Source organism: Taudactylus pleione, unplaced genomic scaffold, assembly GCF_031769625.1.
Source record: "Taudactylus pleione unplaced genomic scaffold, aTauple2 ptg001406l, whole genome shotgun sequence".
Taxonomy (NCBI): domain Eukaryota; kingdom Metazoa; phylum Chordata; class Amphibia; order Anura; family Myobatrachidae; genus Taudactylus; species Taudactylus pleione.
The window spans coordinates 307,592-327,033 of NW_028285806.1; the positions used below are offsets into that span (position 1 = coordinate 307,592).

Sequence of the window (19,442 nt, forward strand, 5' to 3'; positions counted from 1 at the left end):
ACGCCTAACGTCTGTACACCTCCATATACTGTATATATACACTGTGTCCTCATACGCCTAACGTCTGTACACCTCCATATACTGTATATATACACTGATGTGTCCTCATACGCCTAACGTCTGTACACCTCCATGTACTGTATATATACACTGATGTGTCCTCATACGCCTAACGTCTGTACACCTCCATATACTGTATATATACACTGATGTGTCCTCATACGCCTAACGTCTGTACACCTCCATATACTGTATATATACACTGATGTGTCCTCATACGCCTAATGTCTGTACACCTCCATGTACTGTATATATACACTGATGTGTCCTCATACGCCTAACGTCTGTACATCTCCATATACTGTATATATACACTGATGTGTCCTCATACGCCTAACGTCTGTACATTATTATTATTATTAGCATTTATTTATATGGCGCCACAAGTGTTCCGCAGCGCCTTACAAAGTACAAAAACAAATTGTATACAAGTGACTTACAGAACAATACAATACAGGACATGGATAATATATATTGCTACATTAGTGACCATATCACCCAGATAAGCAACAGAGCATAAGCAACCAAGTGTTAGGTGCCCTAGTGGTGAGTAAGAAGTAAATGACACTATACTAAGGAGAAGCACAAGAGGGTAGATGGCCCTGCTCGTGAGAGCTTACATTCTAAAAAGGTGGGGGAAGACAAACTGGGTTGACACAGATGGGGTAGATGGGGACGAATGAGCATGTAGCAAGGAGTTAGAATGATAGCTGGAAGGCTTTGATGAAGTAGTGGGTCTTGAGAGCCCGTTTGAAGGATTGCAAACAGGTGGAGAGTCTGATGCGGAGTGGGAGAGAGTTCCAGAGGTGGGGAGCAGTGCGGGCAAAATCTTGGAGGCGGGAGTGGGAGGAAGTAATCAGCTGGCATGAAAGGCGGCGTGCATTAGTTGAGCGAAGAGGGCGGAGAGGAGCGTGAAGGGAGATGAGATCAGAGTTGTATATGGGAGAAGATTGGGTGAGGGCTTTGTGAGCGAGCGTGAGAACCTTAAATTGGACTCTGAAAGGGAAGGGGAGCCAGTGTAGGGCTTGTAGGAGAGGGGAGGCAGATACAGAATGTTTGGAGAGGAAGATAAGCCATGCAGCAGCATTGAGGACAGACTGGAGAGGAGAGAGATGGGATTTGGGGAGGCCAGATAGGAGGAGGTTACAATAGTCCAATCTGGAGATGACCAGTGAGTGTATGAGGGTTTTAGTAGCATCCTGGGTGAGAAAGGGTCTGATCTTAGAAATATTTTTGAGATGGAAACGACAGGACTGTGAAAGGTTCTGGATATGTGGTTTGAAGGAGAGGGATGAGTCCAGGATAACTCCAAGACAGCGCACCTTGGGACTAGATGAGATAGTTATTCCATCAATTGATAAAGAAATAGTGGGAAGTGAGGTGATGTGGGAGGGTGGGAAGATGATTAGCTCTGTCTTAGACATATTAAGTTTAAGAAATCGCTGGGACATCCAGGAAGAGACAGCAGAGAGACAGTTGGAGACACGAGTGAGGAGAGAGGGGGAGAGATCAGGGGAGGAGACGTAGATTTGAGTATCATCAGCATAGAGATGATAATGGAGGTCAAAAGAGCTGATGAGTTCACCTACAGAGGAAGTATAGAGGGAGAATAGGAGAGGACCAAGAACAGAACCTTGGGGAACACCTACTGTAAGAGGCTGTGGAGGGGAAGAGGAGTCGTGAGAGGAAACTGAAAAAGATCGGTCAGAGAGGTAGGATGACAGCCAGGAGAGGGCAGTTTCACGTAGACCAAGGGAGTGAAGTATATGCAGCAGGAGAGGGTGGTCCACAGTGTCAAAAGCAGCAGAGAGATCAAGGAGAATGAGAAGAGAGTAGTGGCCCTTGGGATTGGCAGCAAGGAGGTCATTGCTGACTTTTGTGAGGGCAGTTTCAGTGGAGTGGAGAGAACGGAAGCCGGACTGAAAAGGGTCAAGGAGGGAGTGGGAGGAAAGAAAAGTGGTAAGGCGGTTGTAGACAATCCGCTCAAGGAGTACTGTATATATACACTGATGTGTCCTCATACGCCTAACGTCTGTACACCTCCATATACTGTATATATACACTGATGTGTCCTCATACGCCTAATGTCTGTACACCTCCATATACTGTATATATACACTGATGTGTCCTCATACGTCTGTACACTATACGGCACAAGACTGAGATACTCTGAGAGGAATGACATACCGACACTTTTTGTAAATTCTACAATGCAGGTGCAGCAGCACTTGGTGCACTACATACGCTGCATCAGTGTATGAGAACATCTCTGTATGGGAGACCTCAGTCTGCTGCCCCAAGGCCCATCCCTGGACCTGCAGCCATTGTGGAGTCTCCTCCAGGGCACTGGCTATGTCACCAGTCACACGACCCCTTCGTGTAGAGCCAGTCACACGACCCCTTCGTGTAGAGCCAGTCACACGACCCCTTCGTGTAGAACTAGAGATCCTGTGGCTTCTCCTACAATCACACATTGTTATTAGGAGCCCGAGGATCCCAGCCTGGACTCTCTCTCTCTCTCTAGGTTACGCGAGGCGCTGGTAAAATATGGAATTGAGCATATGAAGGACAGGACGTACCCCGTATATTACATACATTACCTGCTGGCCATTCTAAATGGCTGCTCTGCCCTAAGGTACAGTTTATATTGTTACACACAATGCACACAACATATAACAATGTTTATCATAACTCAGTTTATGTCTCTGATGTTACCAGCCCCCTCCCCTCCAATCCTCTCCCCTCCTCTCCCCTCCTCTCCCCTCCTCTCCCCTCCTCTCCACCTCCTCTCCTCTCCCCTCCTCTCCCCTCCTCTCCCCTCCTCTCCTCTCCCCTCCTCTCCACCTCCTCTCCTCTCCCCTCCCCTCGCCTCCTCTCCCCTCCTCTCCCCTCCTCTCCACCTCCTCTCCCCTCCTCTCCACCTCCTCTCCCCTCCTCTCCTCTATATCATATGTGGCAGGAATACGCCTGGCATCTATGTCAGTACAAAAGACACACGCCATGATCTGTGTAAAATGTGCTCAGATACAAGAAATGAGATGTACAGGTCACAGAACAATTGTCACTCACAGGTGTCACAGAATAGCCTAACATAGAAGTGATTTAGAATATTTGTTGTAAAAGCCTAAATTCAGCAGTAAGTGTACAACAGGCTGAGTCAGTGCTGGGGGCAGCGGCCCTGTAATAGGCTGAGTCAGTGCTGGGGGCAGCGGCCCTGTAATAGGCTGAGTCAGTGCTGGGGGCAGCGGCCCTGTAATAGGCTGAGTCAGTGCTGGGGGCAGCGGCCCTGTAAGAGGCTGAGTCAGTGCTGGGGGCAGCGGCCCTGTAACAGGCTGAGTCAGTGCTGGGGGCAGCGGCCCTGTAATAGGCTGAGTCAGTGCTGGGGGCAGCGGCCCTGTAATAGGCTGAGTCAGTGCTGGGGGCAGCGGCCCTGTAATAGGCTGAGTCAGTGCTGGGGGCAGCGGCCCTGTAATAGGCTGAGTCAGTGCTGGGGGCAGCGGCCCTGTAACAGGCTGAGTCAGTGCTGGGGGCAGCGGCCCTGTAATAGGCTGAGTCAGTGCTGGGGGCAGCGGCCCTGTAATAGGCTGAGTCAGTGCTGGGGGCAGCGGCCCTGTAATAGGCTGAGTCAGTGCTGGGGGCAGCGGCCCTGTAATAGGCTGAGTCAGTGCTGGGGGCAGCGGCCCTGTAATAGGCTGAGTCAGTGCTGGGGGCAGCGGCCCTGTAACAGGCTGAGTCAGTGCTGGGGGCAGCGGCCCTGTAACAGGCTGAGTCAGTGCTGGGGGCAGCGGCCCTGTAATAGGCTGAGTCAGTGCTGGGGGCAGCGGCCCTGTAATAGGCTGAGTCAGTGCTGGGGGCAGCGGCCCTGTAATAGGCTGAGTCAGTGCTGGGGGCAGCGGCCCTGTAATAGGCTGAGTCAGTGCTGGGGGCAGCGGCCCTGTAATAGGCTGAGTCAGTGCTGGGGGCAGCGGCCCTGTAATAGGCTGAGTCAGTGCTGGGGGCAGCGGCCCTGTAATAGGCTGAGTCAGTGCTGGGGGCAGCGGCCCTGTAACAGGCTGAGTCAGTGCTGGGGGCAGCGGCCCTGTAATAGGCTGAGTCAGTGCTGGGGGCAGCGGCCCTGTAATAGGCTGAGTCAGTGCTGGGGGCAGCGGCCCTGTAATAGGCTGAGTCAGTGCTGGGGGCAGCGGCCCTGTAACAGGCTGAGTCAGTGCTGGGGGCAGCGGCCCTGTAACAGGCTGAGTCAGTGCTGGGGGCAGCGGCCCTGTAATAGGCTGAGTCAGTGCTGGGGGCAGCGGCCCTGTAATAGGCTGAGTCAGTGCTGGGGGCAGCGGCCCTGTAATAGGCTGAGTCAGTGCTGGGGGCAGCGGCCCTGTAACAGGCTGAGTCAGTGCTGGGGGCAGCGGCCCTGTAATAGGCTGAGTCAGTGCTGGGGGCAGCGGCCCTGTAATAGGCTGAGTCAGTGCTGGGGGCAGCGGCCCTGTAATAGGCTGAGTCAGTGCTGGGGGCAGCGGCCATGTAACAGGCTGAGTCAGTGCTGGGGGCAGCGGCCGTGTAATAGGCTGAGTCAGTGCTGGAGAGAGCGGCTGTGTGTAAATAGGTTAATGCTTCAGGCTTCTGTGATCCTCTTCTGTATCCAAGGATGCAGCGTTGGATCATCTGCGAGAACATCGCCCATCTGAGTAACCCTCAGATTATACAGTATGGCTGATGTTTTCGCTCTGCCGGGGCCTGGAAATCTGCATGGGAAGATGAGGCCAGGGTCTGCAACATGCCCATTTTCAGGATTACTGGCCACCGCAGTCCCTTCCTCAACCGCAACTAACCGCAGTATGTCAATCATACTGCTGCTTAGTGATCGGCACATGCGCTGATCACTAAATCTGACACTTGAACGCAGCCCATCCGATTAACAGAACCGCGGCAGTGGTACGAACACTGTTGCTTTGTTTGCTGGGTTGTCCTCAGAGATGCTGGAAGATCAGGGACAAGGAGCAATGAGTAATATGGTGACTAGTCCTTGGAGAGGAGATGCGCGCAGGGGAGGTGGTCAGCCTGTTGGTGGAGATGATTTAATACTGTGCCTGGTCATGAGGTAGGAGGTCGGGTTGTAGGTGGAGATGCTGGAAGACCAGGAGCAGGAGTAATACGGTGATTGGTCCAGGGGGAGGAGGTCGTGTTGTTGGCGGAGATGCTGGCACAATGATGAATGTAAGATGATGATGATATAACACTGGTACAATGATGAATGTAAGCTGATGATATAACACTGGTACAATGATGAATGTAATCTGCTGATGATATAACACTGGTACAATGATGAATGTAATCTGCTGATGATATAACACTGGTACAATGATGAATGTAAGATGATGATATAACACTGGTACAATGATGAATGTAAGCTGATGATATAACACTGGTACAATGATGAATGTAAGCTGCTGATGATATAACACTGGTACAATGATGAATGTAATCTGCTGATGATATAACACTGGTACAATGATGAATGTAAGATGATGATATAACACTGGTACAATGATGAATGTAAGCTGATGATGATATAACACTGGTACAATGATGAATGTAAGCTGATGATATAACACTGGTACAATGATGAATGTAAGCTGCTGATGATGATATAACACTGGTACAATGATGAATGTAAGCTGCTGATGATGATATAACACTGGTACAATGATGAATGTAAGCTGATGATGATATAACACTGGTACAATGATGAATGTAATCTGATGATGATATAACACTGGTACAATGATGAATGTAAGCTGCTGATGATGATATAACACTGGTACAATGATGAATGTAAGATGATGATATAACACTGGTACAATGATGAATGTAAGCTGCTGATGATATAACACTGGTACAATGATGAATGTAATCTGATGATATAACACTGGTACAATGATGAATGTAATCTGCTGATGATGATATAACACTGGTACAATGATGAATGTAATCTGATGATGATATAACACTGGTACAATGATGAATGTAAGATGATGATATAACACTGGTACAATGATGAATGTAAGATGATGATGATATAACACTGGTACAATGATGAATGTAATCTGCTGATGATATAACACTGGTACAATGATGAATGTAAGATGATGATATAACACTGGTACAATGATGAATGTAAGCTGCTGATGATATAACACTGGTACAATGATGAATGTAAGATGATGATGATATAACACTGGTACAATGATGAATGTAAGATGATGATATAACACTGGTACAATGATGAATGTAAGATGATGATATAACACTGGTACAATGATGAATGTAAGATGCTGATGATATAACACTGGTACAATGATGAATGTAAGCTGCTGCTGATATAACACTGGTACAATGATGAATGTAATCTGATGCTGATATAACACTGGTACAATGATGAATGTAAGCTGATGATGATATAACACTGGTACAATGATGAATGTAATCTGATGATGATATAACACTGGTACAATGATGAATGTAATCTGCTGATGATATAACACTGGTACAATGATGAATGTAAGATGCTGATGATATAACACTGGTACAATGATGAATGTAAGATGATGATATAACACTGGTACAATGATGAATGTAAGCTGCTGATGATATAACACTGGTACAATGATGAATGTAATCTGATGATATAACACTGATACAATGATGAATGTAAGCTGATGATATAACACTGATACAATGATGAATGTAAGCTGATGATATAACACTGGTACAATGATGAATGTAATCTGCTGATGATATAACACTGGTACAATGATGAATGTAAGATGATGATATAACACTGGTACAATGATGAATGTAAGCTGATGATGATATAACACTGGTACAATGATGAATGTAATCTGATGATGATATAACACTGGTACAATGATGAATGTAATCTGCTGATGATGATATAACACTGGTACAATGATGAATGTAAGCTGCTGATGATATAACACTGGTACAATGATGAATGTAATCTGATGATGATATAACACTGGTACAATGATGAATGTAAGCTGCTGATGATATAACACTGGTACAATGATGAATGTAAGCTGATGATGATATAACACTGGTACAATGATGAATGTAAGCTGATGATGATATAACACTGGTACAATGATGAATGTAATCTGATGATGATATAACACTGGTACAATGATGAATGTAAGCTGCTGATGATGATATAACACTGGTACAATGATGAATGTAATCTGCTGATGATGATATAACACTGGTACAATGATGAATGTAAGCTGCTGATGATATAACACTGGTACAATGATGAATGTAAGATGATGATATAACACTGGTACAATGATGAATGTAAGCTGCTGATGATATAACACTGGTACAATGATGAATGTAAGCTGCTGATGATATAACACTGGTACAATGATGAATGTAAGATGATGATGATATAACACTGGTACAATGATGAATGTAAGCTGATGATGATATAACACTGGTACAATGATGAATGTAAGCTGATGATGATATAACACTGGTACAATGATGAATGTAAGCTGCTGATGATATAACACTGGTACAATGATGAATGTAAGATGATGATGATATAACACTGGTACAATGATGAATGTAAGCTGATGATGATATAACACTGGTACAATGATGAATGTAATCTGATGATGATATAACACTGGTACAATGATGAATGTAAGCTGCTGATGATATAACACTGGTACAATGATGAATGTAAGCTGATGATGATATAACACTGGTACAATGATGAATGTAAGCTGATGATGATATAACACTGGTACAATGATGAATGTAATCTGATGATGATATAACACTGGTACAATGATGAATGTAATCTGATGATGATATAACACTGGTACAATGATGAATGTAAGCTGCTGATGATGATATAACACTGGTACAATGATGAATGTAAGCTGCTGATGATATAACACTGGTACAATGATGAATGTAAGATGATGATATAACACTGGTACAATGATGAATGTAAGATGATGATATAACACTGGTACAATGATGAATGTAAGCTGCTGATGATGATATAACACTGGTACAATGATGAATGTAAGCTGATGATGATATAACACTGGTACAATGATGAATGTAATCTGATGATGATATAACACTGGTACAATGATGAATGTAAGCTGATGCAGCTACTAACCTAAATATATAAAGGATAATCCTACACATTGTTGGTTTTCTTTACCTCTCCATATGACAATTCTTTGAGGAAAAGAACATCAAGAAACAAAAAAGTTCCAGCATCACAAGAAATAAGCTACAGGTTGAGTCTCCCAAATATTCTGAAATACGGATTTTTTTTGACTGAGATAATGAAACCTTTGATTTTTTATGGTTCACTGTACACAAACTTTATTTTGAATAATTTTGTGCCTTAAATAAAGTATAAAATGATCTTCAGGCTGTGTGTTTAAGGTGTATATAATACATAACTGCGTTCTGTGTGTGTATAAGGTGTATATAATACGTAACTGCGTTCTGTGTGTGTTTAAGGTGTATATAATACATAACTGCGTTCTGTGTGTGTATAAGGTGTATATAATACGTAACTGCGTTCTGTGTGTGTTTAAGGTGTATATAATACATAACTGCGTTCTGTGTGTGTATAAGGTGTATATAATACGTAACTGCGTTCTGTGTGTGTTTAAGGTGTATATAATACATAACTGCGTTCTGTGTGTGTATAAGGTGTATATAATACGTAACTGCGTTCTGTGTGTGTATAAGGTGTATATAACACGTAACTGCGTTCTGTGAGTGTATAAGGTGTATATAACACGTAACTGCGTTCTGTGAGTGTATAAGGTGTATATAATACGTAACTGCGTTCTGTGTGTGTTTAAGGTGTATATAATACATAACTGCGTTCTGTGTGTGTATAAGGTGTATATAATACGTAACTGCGTTCTGTGTGTGTATAAGGTGTATATAACACGTAACTGCGTTCTGTGAGTGTATAAGGTGTATATAACACGTAACTGCGTTCTGTGAGTGTATAAGGTGTATATAATACGTAACAGCGTTCTGTGTGTGTATAAGGTGTATATAATACGTAACTGCATTCTGTGTGTGTATAAGGTGTATATAATACATAACTGCGTTCTGTGTGTGTATAAGGTGTATATAATACATAACTGCATTCTGTGTGTGTATAAGGTGTATATAATAACTGCGTTCTGTGTGTGTATAAGGTGTATATAATACGTAACTGCGTTCTGTGTGTGTATAAGGTGTATATAATACGTAACAGCGTTCTGTGTGTGTATAAGGTGTATATAATACGTAACTGCATTCTGTGTGTGTATAAGGTGTATATAATACGTAACTGCATTCTGTGTGTGTATAAGGTGTATATAATACATAACTGCGTTCTGTGTGTGTATAAGGTGTATATAATACATAACTGCATTCTGTGTGTGTATAAGGTGTATATAATAACTGCGTTCTGTGTGTGTATAAGGTGTATATAATACATAACTGCGTTCTGTGTGTGTATAAGGTGTATATAATACGTAACTGCATTCTGTGTGTGTATAAGGTGCATATAATACATAACTGCATTCTGGGTTTAGATTTGGGTCCCATTCCCAAGATATTTCTTTATGGTATGCAAATATTTCAATATCCAAAATACCCCTGATCCCAAGCATTTTGGGTATGGGAGACTCAATCCGTATAATTCTATGTCTTTATTGTCTGACGGGGAGCTCTTTGGCGTTTTACCTTACTATTTGTATTTATTGTGTATTTTGCTTGTATTGGGCAAGCAGCCCAGTTGGTGGGTGTATTGGGCAAGCAGCCCAGTTGGTGGGTGTATTGGGCAAGCAGCCCAGTTGGTGGGTGTATTGGGTTTTCGAGCAGCTATTTTCCCTGTCTGCGCCCTGATTACTTCTATTCCTATTACCTGAAAGTAGCCAGCCGCCCCATGAGTGAGCATTACACACCCACCTGACAACAAGTCATATTGCCAGGGGGGCCTTTATCTTGTATTATTATTAGCCGGTAAGGCTGTGGCCCTCATGGTGCCAATCATGCCACTGATTCTAGATATAAGCCGAGAGGGTGTCTCTATTAACCATCTGTTTGCAGCTCCTCAATCTCGTACCTGCAGCCGGAAGAGCTGAGTAATCCTTTGATCCGAAAAGCAGTGCCCTGTCTGCCAACATCACTGAACAAGACCCAAAATAAGGCATCTCACCTCCTCCTGGATGAGCTACAGACGGAGATCCAGGTACTCAACACAAAGAAAGCAAATTCTGACTCACACTGTAAAAGCAACATCATTATCTTATTATCTAAGAGAGGAGAACAGGTGACCGTAAGCATTAGAGGAGGGCAGTGACAGGGGAGTCTGGGCGGTGGAGGAGAGTGGTGACAGGTGAGTCTGGGCAGTGGAGCAGGGTCGTGACAGGTGAGTCAGGGCGGTGGAGGAGGGCGGTGGAGCAGGGCAGTGACAGGAGTCTGGGTGGTGGAGGAGAGTGGTGACAGGTGAGTCTGGGTGGTGGAGGAGAGCGGTGACAGGTGAGTCTGGGCAGTGGAGCAGGGCGGTGACGGGTGAGTCTGGGCGGTGGAGGAGGGCGGTGACGGGTGAGTCTGGGCAGTGGAGGAGGGCAGTGACAAGTGCGTCTGGGCGGTGGAGGAGAGCAGTGACGGGTGAGTCTGGGCGGTGGAGGAGGGCGGTGACGGGTGAGTCTGGGCGGTGGAGGAGAGCAGTGACGGGTGAGTCTGGGCGGTGGAGGGCGGTGACGGGTGAGTCTGGGCCGTGGAGGAGGGCGGTGATGGGTGAGTCTGGGCGGTGGAGGGCAGTGACGGGTGAGCCTGGGCAGTGGAGCAGGGCAGTGACAGGTGAGCCTGGGCGGTGGAGTGTTGGAGGAAAGGCTTGTCATTATGAAGAACTCCTATATATAAAATGTTTGCATACTGTTGCAGCCACAGTTCCGTGAGATCCCATCCCGCCCATGGCTGACCAGTTCAGATACTGTGCGCGTAATTTGTGAGAAGATAGAAAACTTCACCCAATACCTGTCCAAGGCCAGAGCTCCTGTATGTCAGGTTAGTGTACGTTACAGCGCCTCTTTCTGGCATTCCTGAATGATCATTAAACCAAGTACTAGGTGGATACTAATTGGAGATATATATAGAATATCTTCATCTCATCACCAATGTAGTCTCTGTTGGATTATTTTAATGTGTAATTGACGAGGAAACTGTTCTGGTGCCACATAGTCTAGACCTGCCGGATTCACACAAGCTGCCCACATATGGCATAGGCTCACACCTACCAAGACTGGCCGAGCACAGCTGACATCGGGTGGCTGTGATCATACAGTGTTTGGCCAGATGTAAATCCTCATTACAGGGAGAGTAACCGGTGTCTCATATGCCAATAACCTGTCCTGTTCCCTAGCACCTACTAGCACAGACGGAGAGGATGATTGCCATGGAGTATGCCAAGGCTTTGATGCACAGTAAGCTGGTGTGTAAGAGCTGTGGGGAGAGGCAGCAGCTGGCACAGAGGATGTCCTTGGACGCCGAGCAGCTGAGATCTTCTCTCTATAGAATGGTAAGGAAGGAACACGACTGCCCGCAGACACGGGAGGGGAGAGTAAGCTCATGGAAGCAGTGCTGATGTGTAATAGGGTCCCATTTAATGATCCATCTGGGCGTGATATTATCCATCTGGGCGCGATATTATCCATCTGGGCACGATATTAGTGCCCCTGATTGCATTGCAGGATGCGATCATATCGGCCAACAGCGGTCTCTTCACTCCTACGCCAGGACTCCAATGCATGCACAGTCTACAGACAACGCCACGGTCATTTTTGGGATGTATAGCCCGTAGGCTACAGTGGGCTGTGGGGCTCAATCTCCGGAATGCATCACACTCCGGAAATTGGTAAATATGGCAGCATCACATCCCCCATAGAAACCTACCGGTGGTAATGGAGGAATCGCAGCTAGTATCTGAGATCTGTGGTTCCTCTGTCAGGAATCTGTTCATGATCGGGGAGTGTACGGGCCCCTGATACATAATCCGCCGTGCTGCAGGGAATTCAGCATTGCTCCGGTGTGGGGACAACTGCTCCGGAAAACAGCTGTCGCAGCGACCAGTAACACCGCTACAGAAGTAACAGCGTTACTTTCCTCTTCCGGCACTGGCTTCTGCGCATGTGTGACCTGAGATCACGAATATGTGCAACGCCGTTGGGGAGATATTGAAGAGTCCGCGATGGGATTCGCGGGGAAGGAGCAGGGTCCCGAGAACAAGTTCCATCTAACGATGTCGCTTGTTCTTGCAGGCAAACTCCGAAAACTTTAAGTTTTTGGTGTTTGCTGAATATCAGGTGATCCTATCGCACCTCTGATGATGGATGGCCCGTTACCTTACTAGCGTTCCCACATGTGTAACCGGCCATTAACGGATGATGAATGGACACCTCACACATTCAGGGGATACTAAATATTTGCTGTTACCCCCAAAAACGCGTCTCAAATATTTAATGAAATAATGGGCCCCATAGTGTGGTGTGGGTAATAGTATGGAGGATGTGGTAGAGTGCGGTATGGGGATAGGTAATAGTATATGTGGTATAGTGCGGTGTAGGTGATAGTATGGGGGATGTGTGGCAGTGCGGTGATAGTATGGGGGATGTGTGGCAGTGCGGTGTAGGTGATAGTATGGGGGATGTGTGGCAGTGCGGTGTAGGTGATAGTATGGGGGATGTGTGGCAGTGCGGTGTAGGTGATAGTATGGGGGATGTGTGGCAGTGCGGTGTGGTTGATAGTATGGGGGATGTGTGGCAGTGCAGTGTAGGTGATAGTATGGGGGATGTGTGGCAGTGCGGTGTGGTTGATAGTATGGGGGATGTGTGGCAGTGTGGTGTAGGTGATAGTATGGGGGATGTGTGGTATAGGTGATAGTATGGGGGATGTGTGGCAGTGCAGTGTAGGTGATAGTATGAGGGATGTGTGGCAGTGCGGTGTAGGTGATAGTATGGGGGATGTGTGGTGTAGGTGATAGTATGGGGGATGTGTGGCAGTGCGGTGTAGGTGATAGTATGGGGGATGTGTGGCAGTGCGGTGTAGGTGATAGTATGAGGGATGTGTGGCAGTGCGGTGTAGGTGATAGTATGAGGGATGTGTGGCAGTGCGGTGTAGGTGATAGTATGGGGGATGTGTGGCAGTGCAGTGTAGGTGATAGTATGGGGGATGTGTGGTGTAGGTGATAGTATGGGGGATGTGTGGCTGTGCGGTGTAGGTGATAGTATGAGGGATGTGTGGCAGTGCGGTGTAGGTGATAGTATGAGGGATGTGTGGCAGTGCGGTGTAGGTGATAGTATGGGGGATGTGTGGCAGTGCGGTGTAGGTGATAGTATGAGGGATGTGTGGCAGTGCGGTGTAGGTGATAGTATGGGGGATGTGTGGTGTAGGTGATAGTATGGGGGATGTGTGGTAGTGCAGTGTAGGTGATAGTATGGGGGATGTGTGGCTGTGCGGTGTAGGTGATAGTATGAGGGATGTGTGGCTGTGCGGTGTGGTTGATAGTATGGGGGATGTGTGGCAGTGTGGTGTAGGTGATAGTATGGGGGATGTGTGGTATAGGTGATAGTATGGGGGATGTGTGGCAGTGCAGTGTAGGTGATAGTATGGGGGATGTGTGGCAGTGCGGTGTGGTTGATAGTATGGGGGATGTGTGGCAGTGTGGTGTAGGTGATAGTATGGGGGATGTGTTGCAGTGCGGTGTAGGTGATAGTATGTGGGATGTGTGGCAGTGCGGTGATAGTATGGGGGATGTGTGGCAGTGCAGTGTAGGTGATAGTATGGGGGATGTGTGGTGTAGGTGATAGTATGGGGGATGTGTGGCTGTGCGGTGTAGGTGATAGTATGAGGGATGTGTGGCAGTGCGGTGTAGGTGATAGTATGAGGGATGTGTGGCAGTGCAGTGTAGGTGATAGTATGGGGGATGTGTGGTGTAGGTGATAGTATGGGGGATGTGTGGCAGTGCAGTGTAGGTGATAGTATGGGGGATGTGTGGCAGTGCGGTGTGGTTGATAGTATGGGGGATGTGTGGCAGTGTGGTGTAGGTGATAGTATGAGGGATGTGTGGCTGTGCGGTGTGGTTGATAGTATGGGGGATGTGTGGCAGTGTGGTGTAGGTGATAGTATGGGGGATGTGTGGTATAGGTGATAGTATGGGGGATGTGTGGCAGTGCAGTGTAGGTGATAGTATGAGGGATGTGTGGCAGTGCGGTGTAGGTGATAGTATGGGGGATGTGTGGTGTAGGTGATAGTATGGGCGATGTGTGACAGTGTGGTGTAGGTGATAGTATGGGGGATGTGTGGTAGTGCAGTGTAGGTGATAGTATGGGGGATGTGTGGCTGTGCGGTGTAGGTGATAGTATGAGGGATGTGTGGCAGTGCGGTGTAGGTGATAGTATGGGGGATGTGTGGTGTAGGTGATAGTATGGGCGATGTGTGACAGTGTGGTGTAGGTGATAGTATGGGGGATGTGTGGTAGTGCAGTGTAGGTGATAGTATGGGGGATGTGTGGCAGTGCGGTGTGGTTGATAGTATGGGGGATGTGTGGTAGTGCAGTGTAGGTGATAGTATGGGGGATGTGTGGCAGTGCGGTGTGGTTGATAGTATGGGGGATGTGTGGCAGTGCGGTGTAGGTGATAGTATGGGGGATGTGTGGTGTAGGTGATAGTATGGGCGATGTGTGACAGTGTGGTGTAGGTGATAGTATGGGGGATGTGTGGTAGTGCAGTGTAGGTGATAGTATGGGGGATGTGTGGTAGTGCAGTGTAGGTGATAGTATGGGGGATGTGTGGCTGTGCGGTGTAGGTGATAGTATGAGGGATGTGTGGCTGTGCGGTGTGGTTGATAGTATGGGGGATGTGTGGCAGTGTGGTGTAGGTGATAGTATGGGGGATGTGTGGTATAGGTGATAGTATGGGGGATGTGTGGCAGTGCAGTGTAGGTGATAGTATGGGGGATGTGTGGCAGTGCGGTGTGGTTGATAGTATGGGGGATGTGTGGCAGTGTGGTGTAGGTGATAGTATGAGGGATGTGTGGCTGTGCGGTGTGGTTGATAGTATGAGGGATGTGTGGCAGTGCGGTGTAGGTGATAGTATGAGGGATGTGTGGTATAGGTGATAGTATGGGGGATGTGTGGCAGTGCGGTGTAGGTGATAGTATGGGGGATGTGTGGTGTAGGTGATAGTATGGGCGATGTGTGACAGTGTGGTGTAGGTGATAGTATGGGGGATGTGTGGTAGTGCAGTGTAGGTGATAGTATGGGGGATGTGTGGTAGTGCAGTGTAGGTGATAGTATGGGGGATGTGTGGCTGTGCGGTGTAGGTGATAGTATGAGGGATGTGTGGCTGTGCGGTGTGGTTGATAGTATGGGGGATGTGTGGCAGTGTGGTGTAGGTGATAGTATGGGGGATGTGTGGTATAGGTGATAGTATGGGGGATGTGTGGCAGTGCAGTGTAGGTGATAGTATGGGGGATGTGTGGCAGTGCGGTGTGGTTGATAGTATGGGGGATGTGTGGCAGTGTGGTGTAGGTGATAGTATGGGGGATGTGTGGTATAGGTGATAGTATGGGGGATGTGTGGCAGTGTGGTGTAGGTGATAGTATGGGGGATGTGTGGTAGTGCAGTGTAGGTGATAGTATGAGGGATGTGTGGCAGTGCGGTGTAGGTGATAGTATGGGGGATGTGTGGTGTAGGTGATAGTATGGGCGATGTGTGACAGTGTGGTGTAGGTGATAGTATGGGGGATGTGTGGTAGTGCAGTGTAGGTGATAGTATGAGGGATGTGTGGCTGTGCGGTGTAGGTGATAGTATGAGGGATGTGTGGCAGTGCAGTGTAGGTGATAGTATGGGGGATGTGTGGCAGTGCAGTGTAGGTGATAGTATGGGGGATGTGTGGTGTAGGTGATAGTATGGGGGATGTGTGGCAGTGCAGTGTAGGTGATAGTATGGGGGATGTGTGGCAGTGCGGTGTAGGTGATAGTATGAGGGATGTGTGGCAGTGCGGTGTGGGTGATAGTATGGGGGATGTGTGGCAGTGCGGTGATAGTATGGGGGATGTGTGGCAGTGCGGTGTGGGTGATAGTATGAGGGATGTGTGGCAGTGCAGTGATAGTATGAGGGATGTGTGGCAGTGCGGTGTAGGTGATAGTATGGGGGATGTGTTGCAGTGCGGTGTAGGTGACAGTATGAGGGATGTGTGGCAGTGCGTGTGTATGTGATAGTATGGGGGATGTGTGACAGTGCGGTGATAGTATGAGGGATGTGTGGCAGTGCAGTGATAGTATGAGGGATGTGTGGCAGTGCGGTGTAGGTGATAGTATGGGGGATGTGTTGCAGTGCGGTGTAGGTGACAGTATGAGGGATGTGTGGCAGTGCGTGTGTATGTGATAGTATGGGGGATGTGTGACAGTGCGGTGATAGTATGGGGGATGTGTGGCAGTGCGGTGTGGGTGATAGTTTGGGGGATGTGTGGCAGTGCGGTGATAGTATGGGGGATGTGTGGCAGTGCGGTGTGGGTGATAGTATGGGGGATGTGCCTTATATGTCATCTTATATTCTCTTTAGGAAGTTGTATGTAACAGACTTTTTACATTTTGTAAGGATTATTTTCATCACTTGTTGTGGGGTGATTTGACGTGATGTCCTCGCCGTGTGTGGGGCACCACATGGGGGAACAATTTGCTGATAGGTGAAATGACTCTTGTTTTCCATCTTTTGCAGGGGCTGGAGGGCTCTACGGTCTGTGTCCCCCTCATTCACTCCCTCCAAAAACTGTTTGCATTAAAAGATTCATCGTCGCTGAGTCTGGAAGTGTCTGAATTAATAACTGCGTATCCGGATATCAGGTGAATGGGGGCAAAGCGTCTGGTATTTGTGTACAGCAGGATGCAAGTAGTAATGTTTAGTCCTTGTAGTAACCTGTATATAATTCTCCCAGTGACGCTCGGGACCCCCATGTAGGGCCCACCCTGAGGGTTACAGGAATTCTCACCTCTTGTTAGATCGGCTGTCACCAGTTGAGTGTCGCTCCTGGCCGATAGCTGCATGGTCCGGGCAGGGATGTGACCTGTACATACATTGGGGTGCAAGCTTTGGGTCTGATGGTGATTTCCGCACCATTGCTCACATCACATCTATACATAAAGCAGCTCAGATCCTGTAATGTATGTACTGTAGCTGACATACAGGGACACCGCTGGGAATATCACTCGTCCCCAGGGTCAGGCTCTTAGGGAGTACTGTAACATGGAGGCCCGACACTGGTGCACACGTATGTATATATATTTATATATGTGTATATATATATATATATCTATCTCTGTGTGTGTGTGTGTATATATATATATATATATAATGTGTGTGTATGTATATCTGCATGTATATATATATTTATACTGTATATTTATATCTGTAGGTGTGTGTGTGTGTATATATATATATATATATATCTATCTATGTGTGTATGTATGTGTGTGTGTATATATATATATATATATATATATATATATACACACACACAATGTGTGTGTATGTACTTGTACTGTATACATATGTATATATGTGTTTGTGTGTGCATCTCTATATATAATAAAATCCCTGGTTTAGGGGTCTGTCTGTTCGTTTGCGCTAATCTCTTGAACCGCTAGATGTGTTGGGGTTTTCATTATTCTATAGAGCACTGGATGAGGAAGGTTTATGTGCATGAACCATTCATCTGTGACACAAGAGAGCCGAGCAGTCACAATTTTAGTGAAATCACAGAAAAAAATCTTGCACCAAGCTGCTGTATAGGAGCTGGCCGGGGACCTGAAACAGGAAGACAGCATCCGAAACTGAGCAAATCACAGATGGCAATGTGTCCTGTTTCTTAGCAGGAGCCTAGAGGGGAGGGAGTGAGAGACCGCCACCAATAAAGTCAAGGCGAGGAAGCTCAACAGGAAGCCCAGGACATACAGGGTACATTGCTCATCGCCATGTTCTGCAGCTGGGGAGGAGTGTGCATGGAGACTGCAAAAATCTGCACAGGTGCCCCAGCCCCAGGAACATGCTGCTAATAATGTCTATGGAAACTGCAATACAGAGCGCTCATCCATGATTCTCCTGCCCTTCCCAGCACATCCTAGTAGCCGGGACCCAGCCAGCCGTAGGGCAGCAGCAGTGGGGGCTGTGGTAACACTGGTGAGATGCAGGGGGCTGTGGTAACATGGCGTAGGTTTTTATGAGATGCAATGGGCTGTGACAAGATGAAATTGCTCCCGTGCAAAGCTGTGGCGGGTCACCCATTTTTCACAGTAAATATATTTGTAATTTCGGCTATTGTAATGAAATTTTCACCAAATGTCAGCAACAACCCATGCAATCCACACATGCAAAGAACTCAAATTTGTGGACATCTGTGGTTACGTTATGTGTAATAATGTGAAATGACTCAGGGAAAGAGTATTGGACACCTGAAGAAAGGGAGGTGCAAAATGGCATGGAAAGCCAAGACACCAGCTGAAATCTATCAGTAAGTAGAAAGCAATCCTGCCCCTTGTCAGTACAAATTAATATAAACTGGTTCAGTCCCAACTGATGACCTATAAAAAGGTGTCTCATTACCAAGGTGTCACACAAGAAGCATCTCATGATTGGTAAAAGCAAAGAGCTCTCTCAAGACCTTCAAAACCTTATTGTTGCAAAACATACTGATGGCATTGGTCACAGAATGATTTCTAAACTTATTGCAAGATTACTGACACAGGAGTGAAAAGAATTATAAGAAGAGTTGTCCAAGAGCCCAGTCACCACTTGTGGAGAGCTTCAGAAAGACCTGGAATTAGCAGGTACAATTGTAATTCACTCAATCGCCATGGCCTGTATGCACGCTCACCACGCAAGACTCCATTGCTGAAGAAAAAGCATGTTGAAGCTCTTTTAAAGTTTGCTGCACAACATTTGGACAAGCCTGTGAAATACTGGGAGAATATAGCCTGGTCAGATGAGACCAAAACTGAACTCTTTGGATGCCATAATACACACCATGTATGGAGGAGAAATGTCACTGCACATCACCCCAAAAACACCAAACCAGCAGTGATGTTTGGAGGTGGGAACACCATGGTGTGGGGCTGTTTATCAGCATACAGTACTGTTATACTTCATGTGACTGAAGGATGAATGGAAAAATGTACAGAGACATCTTGATGAAAATCTGCTGCCATCTACCAGGATGCTGAGGATAAAACGAGGGCGGACATCTCAGCAAGACAATGATCCCAAGGACACACAGCCAAGGACA

The 19,442-nt window shown here is 46.7% G+C and overlaps 1 protein-coding gene across 2 annotated transcripts in view; it reads left to right on the plus strand.

Annotated features, from left to right (window-relative positions):
* Window positions 1-19,442, plus strand: part of LOC148442738 (exocyst complex component 3-like protein) — a 75,566-nt gene that overhangs the window by 53,401 nt on the left and 2,723 nt on the right. The window contains exons 8-12 of one of the 2 annotated variants that reach the window (XM_088463545.1): window positions 2,585-2,695; window positions 10,210-10,351; window positions 11,050-11,172; window positions 11,528-11,683; window positions 16,883-17,007. In XM_088463545.1, the coding sequence (XP_088319671.1) occupies window positions 2,585-2,695; window positions 10,210-10,351; window positions 11,050-11,172; window positions 11,528-11,683; window positions 16,883-17,007 (657 nt within the window). The remainder of the gene's footprint in view (window positions 1-2,584; window positions 2,696-10,209; window positions 10,352-11,049; window positions 11,173-11,527; window positions 11,684-16,882; window positions 17,008-19,442) is intronic. The other variant, XM_088463546.1, reaches the window with a different exon arrangement.